General features: G+C 46.2%; 1 protein-coding gene across 1 annotated transcript in view; it reads right to left on the reverse strand.

Moving 5' to 3' along the window:
* Window positions 1-2,648: 2,648 nt before the first annotated feature.
* The window catches only part of LOC120915682 (tumor necrosis factor receptor superfamily member 8-like), a 59,926-nt gene continuing 45,524 nt past the window's right edge, over window positions 2,649-17,050 (reverse strand). Inside the window, exons 8-11 of the mRNA XM_040326390.1 lie at window positions 11,181-11,300; window positions 9,720-9,745; window positions 4,735-4,921; window positions 2,649-3,572 (exon numbers count right to left, since the gene is read on the reverse strand). Of these exons, the coding sequence (XP_040182324.1) occupies window positions 3,343-3,572; window positions 4,735-4,921; window positions 9,720-9,745; window positions 11,181-11,300 (563 nt within the window). The 3' untranslated portion in view covers window positions 2,649-3,342. The remainder of the gene's footprint in view (window positions 3,573-4,734; window positions 4,922-9,719; window positions 9,746-11,180; window positions 11,301-17,050) is intronic.

Consider the following 17,050-nt stretch of genomic DNA (forward strand, 5'->3'; position numbering starts at 1 on the left):
CTATGGGAATGCGTCCGTTAGCGGATGGAGCATCCGCTAGCGTCCGCGTCCGTCGGGATCCGGTTTTCGGACGGAAGAAAACCCTATTTTTCTTCCGTCCGGCGGAACGGAACTGATGCAGACGGACAGACGGTCCGTCTGCATCCGGTTCCCCATAGGGGACAGCGGAACAGAGACAGGGCGGTCCCTGCACTGTGTGCGGGGACCGCCCTATCCGCCGAGAGCTCAGCGGGAATCCCCGCTGAGCCGACGGAGCGGACTGAAAAACTGAAAGGACGTCTGAAAGGACCCTAAGTGGGTCTTGAGGACAGGAGTTGAGAACCACTTTCCCAGTTGGTAGCGTGTTCTCTGCTGCATAAGTGCTAGGGGGGTTGCGGAGAGAAACAGCAGTACACTGATCTTCCCAGTGAAAGGCTGAGCGCAGGCTAAGTTCCCAGCACAGCTAGAGAACTGACCACGCTGTCCTCTTCTGCTTGGTCAGTTTTTAATGGGAAAGCAGAGGGACTGGCAGGAACACCAGGGATTCCATACAAAGGAAGCAATACAATGAGAACCGGGTACTTTCTCATACAAGTACATGGTACAGCAGCCACATATCAGGAATATGTTGGGTTTACATATTCTTTAAGGGCCATTCCGGGACTTTCATTGGAATAATTGGGCAGTGTCCTATGAGAGGTCAGTCACAATGTTTCTTTCCCAAAGAAAAGCCTTACCAGATACAAAATTGCCACAGCTGAGGTAACATTTGTTTATTCACATATTTCAACATGGTACAAAAAATATAACATTCATTACACCTAGGCCCATGGCACACTTACGATCCTGTTGAAAGACGCAAATCCCTAGCAACAGGATTGCAAAAAGTGTAGAGAAAACGCCTATTTCCACGCTTCTTGTCCACAAAGGTGTTGCTCCTTCATTTATGCAAATGCTGCAGAATGTTGCACGCCAATGACAAAGCAACGCCCCACCATTCTGGCCACGTGTGTAAACCTTTAGGTGGATTCAGAAAGACCGCCTTAACTTTGCGGCGGCGTAGTGCATTGTGTTTACACTACGCCGCCATAAGTTAGCGAGGCAAGTACATGATTCACAAAGTACTTGCCTGCTAAGTTACGGCGGCGTAGCGTAAATCAGGCGGGGGGTAAGCGCGCATAATTCAAATTCGGCTGAGGGGCGTGTTTTATGTTAATGGGGGGTGACCTGACGTGATTGACGTATTTTACGAACGGCGCATGCGCCGTCTGTGTACATATCCCAGTGTGCATTGCGGCAAAGTACGCTGCACGGTCGTATTGGTTTCAACGTGGACGTAAATTACGTCCAGCCCTATTCACGGACGACTTACGCAAACGACGTAAAATTTTCAAATTTCGACGCGGGAACAACGGCCATACCTAACATTACTATTCCAGCTATTTGATGGAATAACTTTAGGCCTGAAAGTGCGTTACGTAAACGGCGTATCTTTACTGCGTCGGGCAAGCGTACGTTCGTGAATCGGCGTATCTACTCATTTACATATTCTAGGCCGACCGCAATGGAAGCGCCACCTAGTGGTCAGCCTAAAAAGTACACTTTAGGATACGACGGTGTAAGACACTTACGCCGCTCGTATCTGAGCCTAATTTAAGCGTATCTGGTTACCAGAATACGCTTAAATTTGCGTTGGCGCAGATTCAGACTTAGACTGATACGCCAGCCTAAGTCTTTCTGAATCCACCTATTTGTGTGTACTTCTCTGCTCTGTATAGTGATCCTGATGCTGGGGAATTTCAGGATTGCTATTGTGCCATGGCCCCTAGATGTGAAGCAGGATCCAGTTTCTAAAATGTAAAAAAAATACATATAATTACTGAATGTATCTTTGCAACGGCAAGGATGCTGAACTGATAATTCACATAAGTAAAACTATAACTCCAGTAAATTTTTTTCCGCTTTGAATGAAGCAAGGAAGTGTGTTTTCAATGTCTATGTCTCCTCTGCGGACTTACTTTATGTCCTGTGGACTGCTACCACCAGAACAGAAAAAAAAAAAATGAAAGTGTAAAAATTCCGCAGTTGTCTTGGACACAGACACATTCCTAAATGAGATCAGAAAATACGGTATATACGGTGAAAATACGGTATGTACAGGGAAAAAAAAACAGCCGATTGTCATTAGGACAACTCGGCTGAATGTAATGTTAAAAAATTTTTTTGGGGTGAACCCCTGCTTTAATTAAAAATATGTAAGAAAATCATACATATTGGCCTAAACTGATGAAGAATTTTTTGGGGGGAAATGTATTATAGCAAAAACAGAATATAATAAAAAATGCAAAGAGTGCAGCGCAGAGTATTGTAGGGCACCTTATGGGAGGTCTTTTGCCTATAGTAGTATATTATCTACTAGGAACAGCGCAGCACCACCCCCCCTTTTTTCTATTTGATTCTATTACGGGTATGGTATGACCTCTGTTCGGTGCTTGCAGCAGTTCCATTATTTATTCTACGTGGTAACGCAGGAATAATCACACATTTTATTATAGGAGGCCTCGAATTGTAAGTCTTGTTAACTTGCTGCACATTTTCACTGGTAAATTGTAACACTTGCAGAGCACTTGAAGCACAAGTTCTAGTTGACACCTTTTCAATTTGTAGCAAATTTGCGTGGCAAGTCTCTAGCAAGAGCAAAGTTGCAGTGGTGAGTCTACATCAAGAGCTCTGCAAGTCCCAGTGACCCCCATGTGGTGAAATGACTGTTGCACAACGTAACTGAACCAGAACATGCAGCGGACTTGCAGGATGTTTGCAAAGAAAGTTGATGCAATTTGGACTTGCTGCAATTGTGCAACAAACTTGTGAAGTCTGGCAATAGCATGGCAGGTCATTTTCAAACTTGCAGCACAATATCTTGCTATCTGGGATGTTGTGGGGACATAAGCTGCACTGATTAGGAACCGATTTGCGATGTGTTGAGAGTGTTACAAGCTGGAAGCTAAAAGGGTCCTCCGGCCTTGGCCAGTATTTCAGCAGAAGGATGGCAGAACTGTGATTTGTGACTGTACAGAACTAGGATATTGCCATGATTTTCTTAGGAAAACAAAGGTTCCTCCAGAAGCTGCACACAGTAGTACTAGAAGGAACAATTAGTTAATCTCAGTATATAAAACAAAGTTTGCACATCCAACTTAACCGTTCTGGACCAACAGATGTGACTTATCCTGGGTGTGAGCAGCATCAGTCGTCTATATAAACCTTGTCTTGTAGTATCAGTTCAGCGACGTAGGCCACACCAACAGTGCAACGTGAACAGAGCAGACCTCCTGTGCTTCCTCGGTATCCCCTCTGATACCATTAGCCTTGCAGGATCACCTTGGCTGTGGTGCCCCCCGTTTCTTCCTCTTCAATAGATAACATGAGATCATTTCCTGGCACCTTGCTGGATTCCTGCTCTGGGTACCGAGACTCAAACACCAGGCTTTGCTTCTCTTCGCTCTCCACTGTTACCGATCTTTGGGATCTGCCAGGGACTTCCGATATGGATCCCACAAGAACCGTGTCTGCATTCATTATGTAGATTTTTTCTGCAGAAAAAGAAATACAAATTATCACTGTTGGAAGACATGCTAAAAGAACTGAAAGAAGAAAAAGGGCGCACCAACCTTGTGCTTTATCCTTGGATACAATTTTATTAAAAATTAAGTTACCATATATACTCGAGTATGAGCCGAGTTTTTCAGCACATTTTCTTGTGCTGAAAAAGGCCCACTCGGCTTATACTCGAGTCACCTTTTTGCGTGTGATCTCCCGGACTTTGGGGACCCGGTACCGGCTGTCCGTAGGTCCCCTGGACCCCAAACTAGGCACACATCTAGCCTCTTCGTCTACAAGTGTGCAAAGTTTGCTGTCCGGGGGGCCTGCGGCCGGGAAGCACCGATTTTTCAAAGCCGGGCACCCCTTCCATAGACTCCCATGTTAATCGCTTATTGCGATTTTTTTTTTAACAAAAAATATGTAGAAGAATACGTATCGGCCTAAACTGAGGAAAAAAAAACGTTTTTTTATATATTTTTGGGGGATATTTATTATAGCAAAAAGTAAAAAATATTCATTTTTTTAAAAATTGTCTCTCTAATTTAGTTTATAGCGCAAAAACTAAAAACCGCAGAGGTGATCAAATATCACCAAAAGAAAGCTCTATTTGTGGGAAAAAAAGGACGCCAATTTTGTTTGGGAGCCACGTCGCACGACCGCGCAATTGTCAGTTAAAGCGACGCAGTGCCGAATCGCAAAAAGTGCTCTGGTCTTTGGGCAGCAATATGGTCCGGGGGTTAAGTGGTTAAATACTGTAGCTGCTGACTTTTGCTATTAGGACACTTACCTGTCTGTCCAGGCATTCAGCGTTGTGTTCTCACTCAAGCCGATTCTTGAATCAGCTCTCGAGTCCTGGCGCCACCATCTTGGCTAAGGGAAACCGGCAGTGAAGCATTGCGGCTTCACAGCCGATTTCCTACTGCACATGCGCGAATGGTCCAGCTGCAGGGGGAAGGGGGTGAATTTCCGGCTCACTTTGCTGTGGTGAAGTGAGCTGGAAGTGGGAGCGAGTACCTGTCAAAATCAGGTATATGCCCCTCCCCCGCCAAAAGTTGCCATATGTGGTACTGGGGGGGGGGGGGGAAGGAGGCAGACAAGGGGAGTTTTCCCTTTTGGGTGTAGCTCTGCTGAAGGCATATACACATTTCTTACCGATTCTGTTATTGAGATGGTCTCGTCCTTGCTGCATTTCCATCTTATCGTCTGCTGCCCGCTCAGTCTGTCCTCCCTCCGTTTTCTGGTACAACTCCAGGGTAACTAGCTGGGATTGAGCAGAGTTTTGCCTTTCCAGTAAGTTTTTCTCTTTATCATCTTCCTGGTAAGTGAACTCAGTTCTGGGCTGTACAGCACAAAGGGTGGAAGTTAGATTAGTTTTGGTCTTTATTAAAATAATGGCATGATACAATGAGTACAGATTACATTACAATGTAATACAATGTGGTGAGGTTGTAACCAGTGAACAATATCCACATATTGCAAATAGGTTACAAGCATATTAGTAGGAGAAACAAAAAACACAATACAGGCATACCCCAATTTTAAGTACACAACGGGACCAGAGCATGTATGTAAAACGAAAATGTACTTAAAGTGAAACAATACCTTTTTTTCCCTTCTAGGGTGTAGTAGGGGGTCAGGGGCTGTATTTGGGGTGTCAGGAGCTGCAGTTGAGGTCTCAGGAGCTGTAGTGGGGGTGTCAGGGGCACACTGGAACAGGACGGGCTATGCTCTCGAAGCTTCAGCTCCTTCTACTGCGGCTGCAAAATGTCTGTACAGTACTTGTAAGGCACTTTACATACACTCGGGGGTATGTCCTTACTCGCTAGTGTATGTAAAGTGAGTGTACTTAAAGCGGGGTATGCCTGTACAAGCATTCTACAAGGGGGGCCCTTATTATAAGAATGCTTAATTCAAACACTAGGCTAAAGCAGCCAAGGATCTACATCAGGGGTCTCCATACTTTTCAAGCAAAGGGCCAGTTCACTGTCTTTGAGACTTCAGGGGGGTCGGATTCTAACCAATGGGGGTAGAAAATGCCCCAGGGCAGAGCATCAGTGAGAATAAACATGGCCCCAGTGTTGGTGGGCAGTAGGATGAGGAATAGTGCTCCATCATTTCTGTTAGTGGAAGAAATAGAGCCCCATTGTTGGTGTCATTGGGAGGAATAGTGCCTCATATCGTTGGGAGCAATACTGCCCCAAAGGCCGGATAAAGGCTAGCAAAAGGCCACATCCGGCCCTCGGGCCGCAGTTTGGAGACCCCTGATCTACATCATTGTGCCGTCAATGGCTGCCAAACTTTATTACATTTCTTAGGGCACCCCTTACTAATGTATGTCAATTTGTATATGGGTAACAAAGCATTGATGGAAGATTGCCATGAGGCCAAGGTAGGGGGGGAAGTCCATCTTCCAAGTAGATGATACAGTAAGAGAGAAAGCAGAATTTTGGTATAACAAGGCCTCTGCTCATCATCCTGGATGCCTAACAAAGCCAACTCAGGTGACAGCGGCAGGGTCAACTGTAAACGGGCATTAATACACTTAAACACCTCTACCCAGAACTGTGTCACCCTAGGGCAGGACCAGAACATTTGAAAATAGGTACCAACAGGAGAATGGATTCGGGGGCAATTAGGGGAACGCTGTAAAGTTCTGTGCAGTCTCTGGGGCGTATAGTAAATTCTATGCAAAAACTTTGAATCAATTTATCACGGGACTAAACCACTAAATTGGAAATGTCCTCAAAGCATTCCTCCCAGGACTCTCTGTCCAAGGTTGGAAGATCTACCATCCATTGCTCCCACAGTTTTTTATTTTAGGAGAGCTAGATAAAGTGAAGACAGGGGCTTAGTAAGGGAGCCATGTGCAAGAAGGTCTTCTACTGGGTCCATCTTTAGACTAGGAGCATCAGGAAATTGGGCTCTTGTTGAGTGATGCAATTGAAGGCAGCAAAAGTGCATTCAACTAGGTCAGGGGTCTTAAGCTGGCGGTCCTCAAGCTGTTGCGAAACTACAAGTCCCATGAGTCATTGCAAGGCTGACAGTTACAAGCATGACTCCCACAGGCAGAGGCATGATGGGACTTGAAGTTTCGCAACAGCTGGAGGATCGAAAGTTTGAGAACTCTGATCTAGGTAATCTAAATTTAGAGGAAAGGTCTCATAAAGATAGTAATACCCCTGTGGCCATAATATCTCTAAGTGTTCTGACCCAAAAAACATGTCCATATTTGAGGGTCAGGTTGCATTCTGAATTGGGACAGGCACGGATTATCCCATAATTGATGGAACGGGGACCACTGATTGGGTTGTATGAATCTCTTCCTAGCAACCGCCCAGACTCGCAGCGTCACCCTAGTGAGACAGGGTAGGGAGGCATATAGTTACATAGTAGATGAGGTTGAAAAAAGACACAAGTCCAACCTATGTGTGTGATTATATGTCAGTATTACATTGTATATCCCTGTATGTTGTGGTCGTTCAGTTTTTTGAAACCATTGATGCCCCCCCGCTGAGAATACCGCCTGTGAAAGGGGATTCCACATATGCTCTGAGACCCCTATAAACTAGGTTACTGAGTTCCATACGGGAGCCCAGGATAATCACTTCCAAGCAGACCGCAGCGTTGGCTCTAGACTGCAAAAAAACACCATCTAATGGTAACTAGGATAGCCACCCAATAATAGATCATCAGGTTAGGCAGTACCGGGCCTCCAAAAACTCACCGGCAGCTGCAAGGTTGACTTCGCTAGACGAGGAAGGGATCCTCTGTGGAAGTTAGATTTACTAGGTCTTTTAGGTCTTAGAACAGCTGTGCATACATTCTCCCTGCTCCAGAACTCCCATATTTACATTTAAGGGGGCCGGGCACACAGGGGGGCCCAAACAGCAGGAGGAATGGGTGTGGTCGGACGGAGGTACAATTACAGAAAGAGGCCCTGTGCGGCTCTCTGCAGCTGCTGAAAGTTGGTTTCTCTCCCTCCCACTGGCTTTTAGCTGCTGCAGGGAGAGACACAGACACAGGGTAATCGCTTCCCCCGCACCGATCCCCCTCCTGGTTCTGCCTACGTCTGATCCCCCCCCATGTGCACCCCCATCACTGTGCTGCACCCTTCCCCCCCCTCCCGTGGCACTGTTGGCTTCCCTGTCCTGTTAAAAAATGAATTGTAATTTTTTTTCTTTCTTAATTTGACATTTTTCAAATAAAATAAAGGGGTTAATTCACACGGTTTCTTCATTATGTTTTTGTCCGCTAACAACGATTTTTGTGTATTATTTGTGAAAATTTTGCTTTGATATATTGGTAGGGGCCCGCCAGGTAGGCTGTATGGGGCCCCGTGATTTCTAGCAGCGGCCCTGCCATCACTGCACTGAGTGGTGCCATAAATGTACTCCAAACTGCGGATGGAAAGCTCAGTATACGTAAATGCTGTCAGGCAGGGAGTGGTGTTTATGACAAGAGGCCAGTAGGGTCTCATCTGTCATAAAAAGCCTACGTGCTAGCTTTTTTTTTTTGTAAATCCCACTTTAAAACAGAGTTCCACCCAAAAGTGGAACTTCTGCTCATCTTATTCCCCCCCCCTCCCCCTCTGGTGCCACAATTGGCACCTTTTGGGGGGAGGGGGGGACAGGTATCCTTTCCCACTTCCGGGAGTCCATGCTGCGGAGCTGTGACATCATCGGGGGGCTCCCTCCTCCTCCCCCGGCCACCGGGTCAATTAGAGAGAGAACCGGGGCCTCTTGCATGCACAGTAGGGTTCCTGGCGTGAAGCCGAAAGGCTACACTGCTGGGTTCCCATACCCGCAATGGCGGCGGAGCACCTGACATTGCTGGACTCTAGGACAGGTAAGTATCCATTTATTAAATGCCAGCAGCTGCAGTATGTGTAGCTGTTGGCTTTTAATGTTTTCTTCTTTTTTTTTTTTCGGAACTCCACTTTAAGGCTGGATTCACACTTGTGCGGTGCGAATTTCAGCTCTCTTATCTCTGCAGATAGATAAGAGAACTGTTCAGCAGATCATCTCCGTTTTAGCTGCGAATTTGGAGACCTGGGAGAAGTTCCGGGTGAGAGGAGAGTGGGGGAGAAGTGTATTGAGGTGAATGAGAGAAATCCTGAAGAGAAATGAACACATCTGCGAATCAGATGCGTGCCCCATAGAAGATAATGGGCCTGAATTCGCACCTGAGCCGCACCGCAATGCCTAGAAAAGGCACAAGGTTTTTCAGCAATGCGCAGTGCGAATGCATCGCACATATGTGAACCAGCCTCATTGAAATCAATGGGCCGGATTCACAAAGAGTTACGCCGGCGTATCACTAGATACGCCGACGTAACTCGGAATCTAAGCCCGTCGTAAGTTTAAGTGTATTCTCAAACTGAGATACACTTAAACCTAGCTAAGATACGACGGTCTGCGCCATCGTATCTTAGGGTGTAATTTTTTAGCTGGCTGCTAGGTGGCGCTTGATTTCGGCGTAGAATATTTAAATGACTAGATATGCCGATTCACGAAAGTACGCTTGCCCGTCGCAGTAAAGATACGCCGTTTCCATAAGAGAAATTCCGCGTAAAGATAAACCTGCCCCCTAGGTGGCATAGCCAATGTTAGGTATGGCCGTCGTTCCCGCGTCGAAATTTGAATTTGCGTAAGTCGTCCGTGAATAGGGCTTGGACGTAATTTACGTTCACGTCGAAACCAATGACGTCCTTGCGGCGTAATTTGGAGCAATGCACACTGGGATATGTACACGGACGGCGCATGCGCCGTTCGTAAAAAACGTCAATCACGTCGGGTCACCAAACATTTACATAAAACACGCCCCTCATCCTCATTTGAATTAGGCGCGCTTACGCCGGCCCCATTTACGCTACACCGCCGTAAGTTAGGAGGCAAGTGCTTTGTGAATACAGTACTTGCCTCTCTGACTTACGGCTGCGTAGCGTAAATACGCTACGCTACGCCACCGTAAAAATGCGCAGAGCTACGTGAATCCGGGCCAATGTATTTTATACATTGCCGCAACCAATTCGCATAGGTGTGAAGAGGTCAGAGGATCTGCACCTACAGGCTCCTAAATGATACATCTGGGCCTGGATCAAACATATACAGTGAATGCTCATCAGACATAATACTTACAGGTTTGGTCTTTGGCTGGATGAAATCTAGAAAAAAAGCACAAGAAATATATATAAAAAAAAAAAAAAAAGTTCATGTGATTTAATATGAACCTATCCCCCATTTTCAATATTTACCAATACAATTTCTATCTTAGAGCAGACACGAGTCTATTATTTGTCTTATGACCCATACACACGATCCGAATATTGGACGAAAACAGTCTTCTGAGGAAGAATCGTACGATTTTCGGATGGTGTGTACACTACTTTCGAGAGCATGAAAATGTTCCTCATACAATAACAGATCGTACGATTTTCATTTAGTCAGTACAGTTGTCGTCCGAAAATACAATACAAATACATCACAACACATGACATCACTTCTGATCTTTTTTTTTTCTGTCGTACGAGAATTTTCGTGACTTTAGGACCCTATTCAAATTTCGGATCGTGTGTACGGGGCATTAGCTAGAAAAGCTTCCTCTGGGGGCTTCATGGAAATGTTGTCAAGCAGTATTTTTTTATACTCTTTTTCTGAAATTATCTCGCCAGTCACATTGACATGCAAAGTCAGTTTTTTTTTATAGCCTTTACACTGCAGTAGGTGGTCCTCAATGATCCACAGAGGGGCACTGGCATGTTTTTGTACTCTGCACCATTACATAGTGATTGCATGCATGGGGGCGTCCGCTGAATTTTTTTTAGGGAGGGGTGCTTTGGCAGCGGCGATACACAGTCACATTTAACCCTTTCTTCAAACGCTATCGGGGGTTAAAAGTGCCCCGCTAGCGGCCGAATAGCTCAGCTAAAATGATGGTAAAGCGCCACTTTACCGATAACGCGGCCAGCTGGCAGTGTGAAATAGCTCTTGAGATAATTCAGCTTCACTCCATGCCCATATGAATATAGCCTAGAGAATGTACAGAACCCCCTTCAGCACAGATAGACCCCACCTTCAGCACAGACTCCCCCTTCAGCACAGACCCCTCCATTAAGCACGGTTGGACCCCCCATTCAGCACAAATGGACCCCCCTTCAGCACAGACCCTTCCATTACGCACAGACCCCTCCATTCAGCACAGATGGAGCCCCTTTAAGCACAGACGCTCCTTCAGCACATACCCCCCCTCCCCCATCCCATTCAGTACCTCAGATCAGCCATCAGCGCAGCACAGGCACAGCAGGTTCCCTCCCCCTGTGTACACATAAACACTGGAGGGGAGGCAGCTTCACTCTGCTCGCTGTGCCTGTGTGACATCCAACCCGGGACCGTTTAGACAGCCCGTGGTCGCAAAACTCTTCAACACCTTCTCGATTTTCCAGGGGGGGTCAACTGCTCCCCCCTTGCCCTATGGAGCGGACGCCCATGATTGCATGGCATTTTTTTAAGGACCCTTCAGGGGGTGGGCCCATGCCCTCAACCTGGAAGACTGAGAACATCTAGTGGTGAACGCCGGCCCCAAACTAAGACAATACTTACGTGTATTTTTTATCCACAGCTTCAGACGACATAGCTTCTGCTTGAGGATCATGGCAATGGCTACGAGAAGGATTAGGATGCAGATTATCACGGCCACAATGTAACCGCCATTCCATTTACCTATGGATGCAACAATTTTGTTTACCAGAGTTACCATTACAGTGTAAAAAGGTTGACAAAAAAAATACAAAAACATGAAAAATGTTGAGTAACACAAGTTCTAGCATGACAATGGCGGATAGTCTATGTAGTTGTAGTTTTGCACAGCAGGACTTTTTACTTTCACTTTATTTGATCTGAATCAGGGGTCTCCAAACTTTCTAAACAAGGGGCCAGTTTTCTGTCTTTCAGACTTTAGGGGGGCCGGACTGTTGCCATCATGAGTAGAAATTATCCTGCCATCAGTTGGAGTAAACAATGCTCCATTTTTGTTGTCAGTGAAAGCAATAGTGCCCCATTGTTGAGGTCATTTGGGGGAACTGTGCCCCATCATTGGTTTTATTGGGAGGAATAGTGCCCGATCATTGATGTCATTGCGAGGAATATTCCCCCCATCATTGGTGTCATTGGGAGGAATAGTGCCCCATCATTGGGCCTCGTTGTTGGTGTCATTGGAAGGAATGGTCCCCCATCATTGGTATTATAGGGCCCCATTCTTGGTGTCATTGGGAGGAACTGTGCCAGTTTCTTGGTGTCACTGAATAAAATACTGCCCCAAGTAGGGCCGATCCGCCCTATAGGCTCACTATGCAAGCTGCTTAGGGCCCCGCAAAGCTGCGGAGGGCCCCCCAAATTACTAGAGGCCCCGCCTGGTGAGAAGTCATTTTCGGCCCCTCACCCTGCTTCTCAACTCGCTAGCTGCATGGGAGAAGAGGTAAGAAGTCAGCACCCCCCACTTCTCACTAAGATGTCATTTTCAGCAGCCCCCGCTTCTCAACTTTAATGTGACATGTCATTTTGCTTAGGGCCCCAGGGAGGCCAGGATCGGCACTGGCCCCAAGGGCCGGATAAAAGCATGCAACGGGTCACATTTGGCCCCCAGGCCACAGTTTGGAGACCACTGATCTGGATGAACAGACTACAGATAATGGCACACAACTGGATTGTACAATCTGTTAAATTTAGATGTATGGGCTCACATAGAATCAAATGTATTTATCAAAAATAGAGGCGATTGTATGAGATGGTATGGGGTCCATTTACTAAAAAATCTTTGGATGAGTGTCACAGTATTTTCGCAATCAGGAAAATACTGTATTATTGACTAGATTGAATTGGTAATCAGAAGAAATAAATGTATTATTAGGCAAATTACAGTATTTATTAGTGACGGCGGAGCTCAGCATTTTTTTTTTTACATAGACCCTTCTTTGTTGGCTGGTTTAAAATAGAAGTATTGGTTTGTTTTGTATTTATATTTTTTAATCATATTTACCTAGCTGGATGCTGCTATAACACTGAGAACTGAGCAATCAAACACCGCAGATCGCTCAGTTCTCAAATCTCAGTGAGCAGAGAACTGGTATCAGTCACCAGCTCTCTGCTCTGCCCCCTCCTCACCCACTGGAGCCCTGGGTTGTGCACTCCTGTGATCCACGGGAGAAGTACAGCCAAAAGAGCTCCTTTAACACTTTGCCGCTCCATGTAACGCATATGCGTGGTGGCATATAGAGTGGGCTTTAACACCCATGCATCGCATACATGGGTTGGTGGGAAGCAGAGGTTTCTGTACTGAGAGTGCGCACTGACTGAGCTTTTAAAGACAGCTGCCAGCTTACTCTAGTACAGTAAAACCTTGGTTTGAGAGTAACTTGGTTTGAGAGCGATTTGCAAGACAAGCAACATTTTTTAATAAACTTTGCCTTGATATACAAACAATGTCTTGATATAAGAGTAGCGTCATGTCACAACTGAGTATAAAAAGGAGAGTGTAGCAATATGGTTACATTTAATGAAGGTACAACATTTAGCAACATATTGCTACACTTAGGCCGCGTACACACGGTCGGACAAATCCGATGAGAATGGTCCGACGGGCCATTTCCATCGGTTCACCGCTGAAGTGGCCTGATGGTCTGATGTGCGCACCATCATTCCAAAAACACACCATCATTCCAAAAACCGATCGGGTCAGAACGCGGTGACGTCAAACACAACGACGTGCTGAATAAAACAAAGTTCGATGCTTCCAAGCATGCGTCGACTTGATTCTGAGCATGCGCGGGTTTTGAACCGATGCTTTTTGTACTAACCATCGGTTTGGACCGATCGGGCAGTGGGCCATCGGGTCGATTTTAAAGCATGTTTTAAAATTTTCGACCGAAGGACAACAGACCGATGGGCTTATACACACACGGTCGGTTTGGACCGATGAAAATGAACCTCGGTCAATTCTCATCGAATTTGTCTGACCGTGTGTACGCGGCCTTAGAGGCGCCTCTCTTCTCTTTTATACTCTGTAGCTCCTGCTTAATTTTGCTTCTAATCCCCTTCTTTATTTGTGGATGGACATTTTATGGTTACACAACCTGGTCACATTGCTATAATCTTTTTATATGGACTATAAACTGAAGGACCTATGAATAAATGGTTGTGGAACGAATCATTCGATTTTCCATTATTTCATATGGGGATATTTGCTTTGATATACAAGTGCTTTGGATTAAGTATGTTTCTGGAACGAATTCTACTCACAAGCCAAGGTTTTACTGTATTACTAGTATCATGTGAACCCTGTCACACTTTTATTTCTGTTTTGTATTTCCACTATATTGTATATGGTCACTTGTATAACTTGGAAATTGCCTTTTTTCTCTTAAGTTTTTTAAGGAAGTGTCAGTTGATAAGAATTAACATGTAATTAACCACTTGCTTACTGGGCACAAAAACCCCTTTTATGCCCAGGCGAAATTTCAGCTTTCACGCTTTGAATGACAATTGCGCGGTTGTGCAACGTGGCTCCCAAACAAAATGTACGTCCTTTTTTTCCCACAAATAGAGCTTTCTTTTGGTGGTATTTGATCTCTGCGGTTTTTATTTTTTGCGCTATAAACAAAAATAGAGCGACAATTTTGAAAAAAAAAACACAATTTTTTTACTTTTTGCTATAATAAATATCCCATTTAAGAAAAAACAAAAAAAAAGATTTTTTTTCTCAGTTTAGGCTGATATGTATTCTTCTACAAAAATCGCAATATGCGTATAGTGATTGGTTTGCGCAAACATTATAGCGCCTACAAAATAGGGGAAAGAATTATGACATTTGTCATAAAGTAATGGTGGCGATCTGCGATTTTTGTCAGGACTGCGATATTACGATCGGACACTTTTGACACATTTTTGGGACCATTCACATTTATACAGCGAACAGTGCTATAAATATGCACTTAAATTCTGTATAAATGTGACTGGCAGGGAAGGGGTTAACACTAGGTGATTCTTAGACCCCATTCACACGGACGGACCGTTCAGGTCCGCCTGTCAGTTTTGACGGCGGACCTGAACGGCCGCTCCATGCAGTCCTATGGAGCGTCGGATGTCAGCGGAGACATGTCCGCTGACATCCGACACGATCTGATAAAATCAGACGTATGGCGATACATCCATATCCATCCATGGCGGACCGGGTGAGATCTGATGAAAACGGACATGCTGTCCGTTTTCATCAGCTCGCTCCATAGGAATCAGCGGCGCTGCACAAGCCCCTCCCCGCTCAGTGAGCAGAGAAGAGCTTGTCATCTGCCAGCTCAGCAGAGATCTGCCGCTGAGCTGGCGGGAGCAGGCGGACTCCGTAGCGACGGAGTCCGCCTCGTGTGAATGTGAACTTACTGTGGGGGGAGGGTACTGACTAGGGGAGGGGACCGATGGTTGTCCCTATGTACAAGGGACACACCATTGGTCTCCTCTCCCTAACAGGACGTGGATCTCTGTGTTTACACACAGAGATCCACGTCCCTGGCTCTGTGACTGCCGATCGCGGGTGCCTGGCGGACATCGCGGCTGCCAGGCACGCGCATCGGCACCTGAGTGATGCGGCGGGCGCGCCCGTATATTGACGGCCTCCTGGCATTTTAGAGCCACCTTGTGGCCTTAAATAGTCAATGGCCGGATGGGAAGTGGTTAATAATAATGAATAAAAAAAAACACTGTGGTCATTTGAAATACAAGTTTAATCGTTCTCCTGAGTTGAGATGAGATGGGATGGGATGAGTGAACACGTGATCAGTTCCTTTTTTATATTTCTCTATGTCAGGGGTCTCCAAACTGCGGCCCGAGGGCCGGATGTGGCCCTTTGCTAGCCTTTATCCAGCCCTTGGGGCAGTATTGCTCCCAACGATTAGAGGCACTATTCCTCCCAATGACACCGACAATGGGGCACTATTTCTTCTACTAACAGAAATGATGGCGCACTATTCCTCATCCTACTGCCCACCAACACTGGGGCCATGTTTATTCTCAGTGGGGTAGATTCAGTAACATCTGCGCTTTTTTTACGTAGGCGCAGGGCACCGTTTTTGCCCTGCGCCCACGCAAATTTTCTGCGCTACCCGCGATTCACGGAGCAGTAGCTCCGTAAATTGCGTGTGCGCTCTGGCAAAATGCCCGGCGTAAGCGCGCGCAATTTAAATGATCCCGTAGGGGGTGGGAATCATTTAAATTAGGCGAGTTACCGCGGCGATCGTAGAGCGCATGCTCCGTCTTTCCCGACGTGCATTGCGGCAAATGACGTCGCAAGGACGTCATTTGCTTCAAAGTGAATGTGAATGGCGTCCAGCGCCATTCACGAATCACTTACGCAAACTACGTAAAATTCAAATTTCGCAACGCGGGAACAACGGGTATACGTAACATTGGCTGCCCCTGCTAATAGCAGGGGCAGCCTTACGCGAAAACCGCCGTACGCAAATGACGTAAACTGCGTACGCAGGGCCCGCGTAACGTTGTGAATCGGTGTTAGTATGCAATTTGCATACTATACGCTGAGCACAACGGGAACGCCACCTAGCGGCCATCGCAAGAATGCAGCCTAAGATATGCGGGCATAAGAGCCTTATGCCACGCATATCTTAGGCTGCAGTCGGCGTAACAAGGTTCCTGAATCAGGAGCATTCGTTACGCCAGCGCAAGTAAGCAATTGCGCTGCGTAACGATGGTTACGCAGGCGCAATTGCTCTCTGAATCCGGGCCACTGATGCTCGGCCCTGGGGCATTTTCTACCCCCATTGGTCACAATCCGGCCCCCCTGAAGTCTCAAAGACAGTAAACTGGCCCTTTGCTTGAAAAGTATGGAGAGGGCTGCTCACAAGGCTTTTATCAGGGGAAAGTTCATTCAGATTTCCACACGGGTAAAACAAGAAAGGAAAGCCGAAATAGAAAAATTGGAAAATGAATATATTTCACTAAAGGCACTACACAAAAGAAATCCTTCTGGTACCTCCATGACCCAGCTAGATAATGCAAGACTGGCTCTTAACCTCGCCCTTACGACCCGGGCAGAGAAAGCTATAAGATGGAGCAAACACAAATTTCACACCCAGGCCAACAGAATAGGCCCCCTTCTAGCAGCCAAACTAACTCCAAAACCCAAGCTCCTCTCCATGCCCAAGATTAGAATAGGGGGGCAACCTCCCACGACCAACCCTTCCAAAATTCTGGAGGCTTTTCATAATTTCTATTCACGCCTCTATGACTCTCCCACTCTTCCTTCTGAAGAACTAACATCTAAATTTTTTGAGGAACTCCCTATCCCTTCCCTTTCAACGACCCACAGAGAGATTATGGATGCCAAAATCACGGTAGAAGAGGTGATGGAGGTAATTGGGGGTCTCCGACCTGGGTCGGCTCCGGGGCCGGATGGCCTTTCCATTCCA

This window comes from Rana temporaria, chromosome 10, assembly GCF_905171775.1.
Source record: "Rana temporaria chromosome 10, aRanTem1.1, whole genome shotgun sequence".
NCBI lineage: Eukaryota > Metazoa > Chordata > Amphibia > Anura > Ranidae > Rana > Rana temporaria.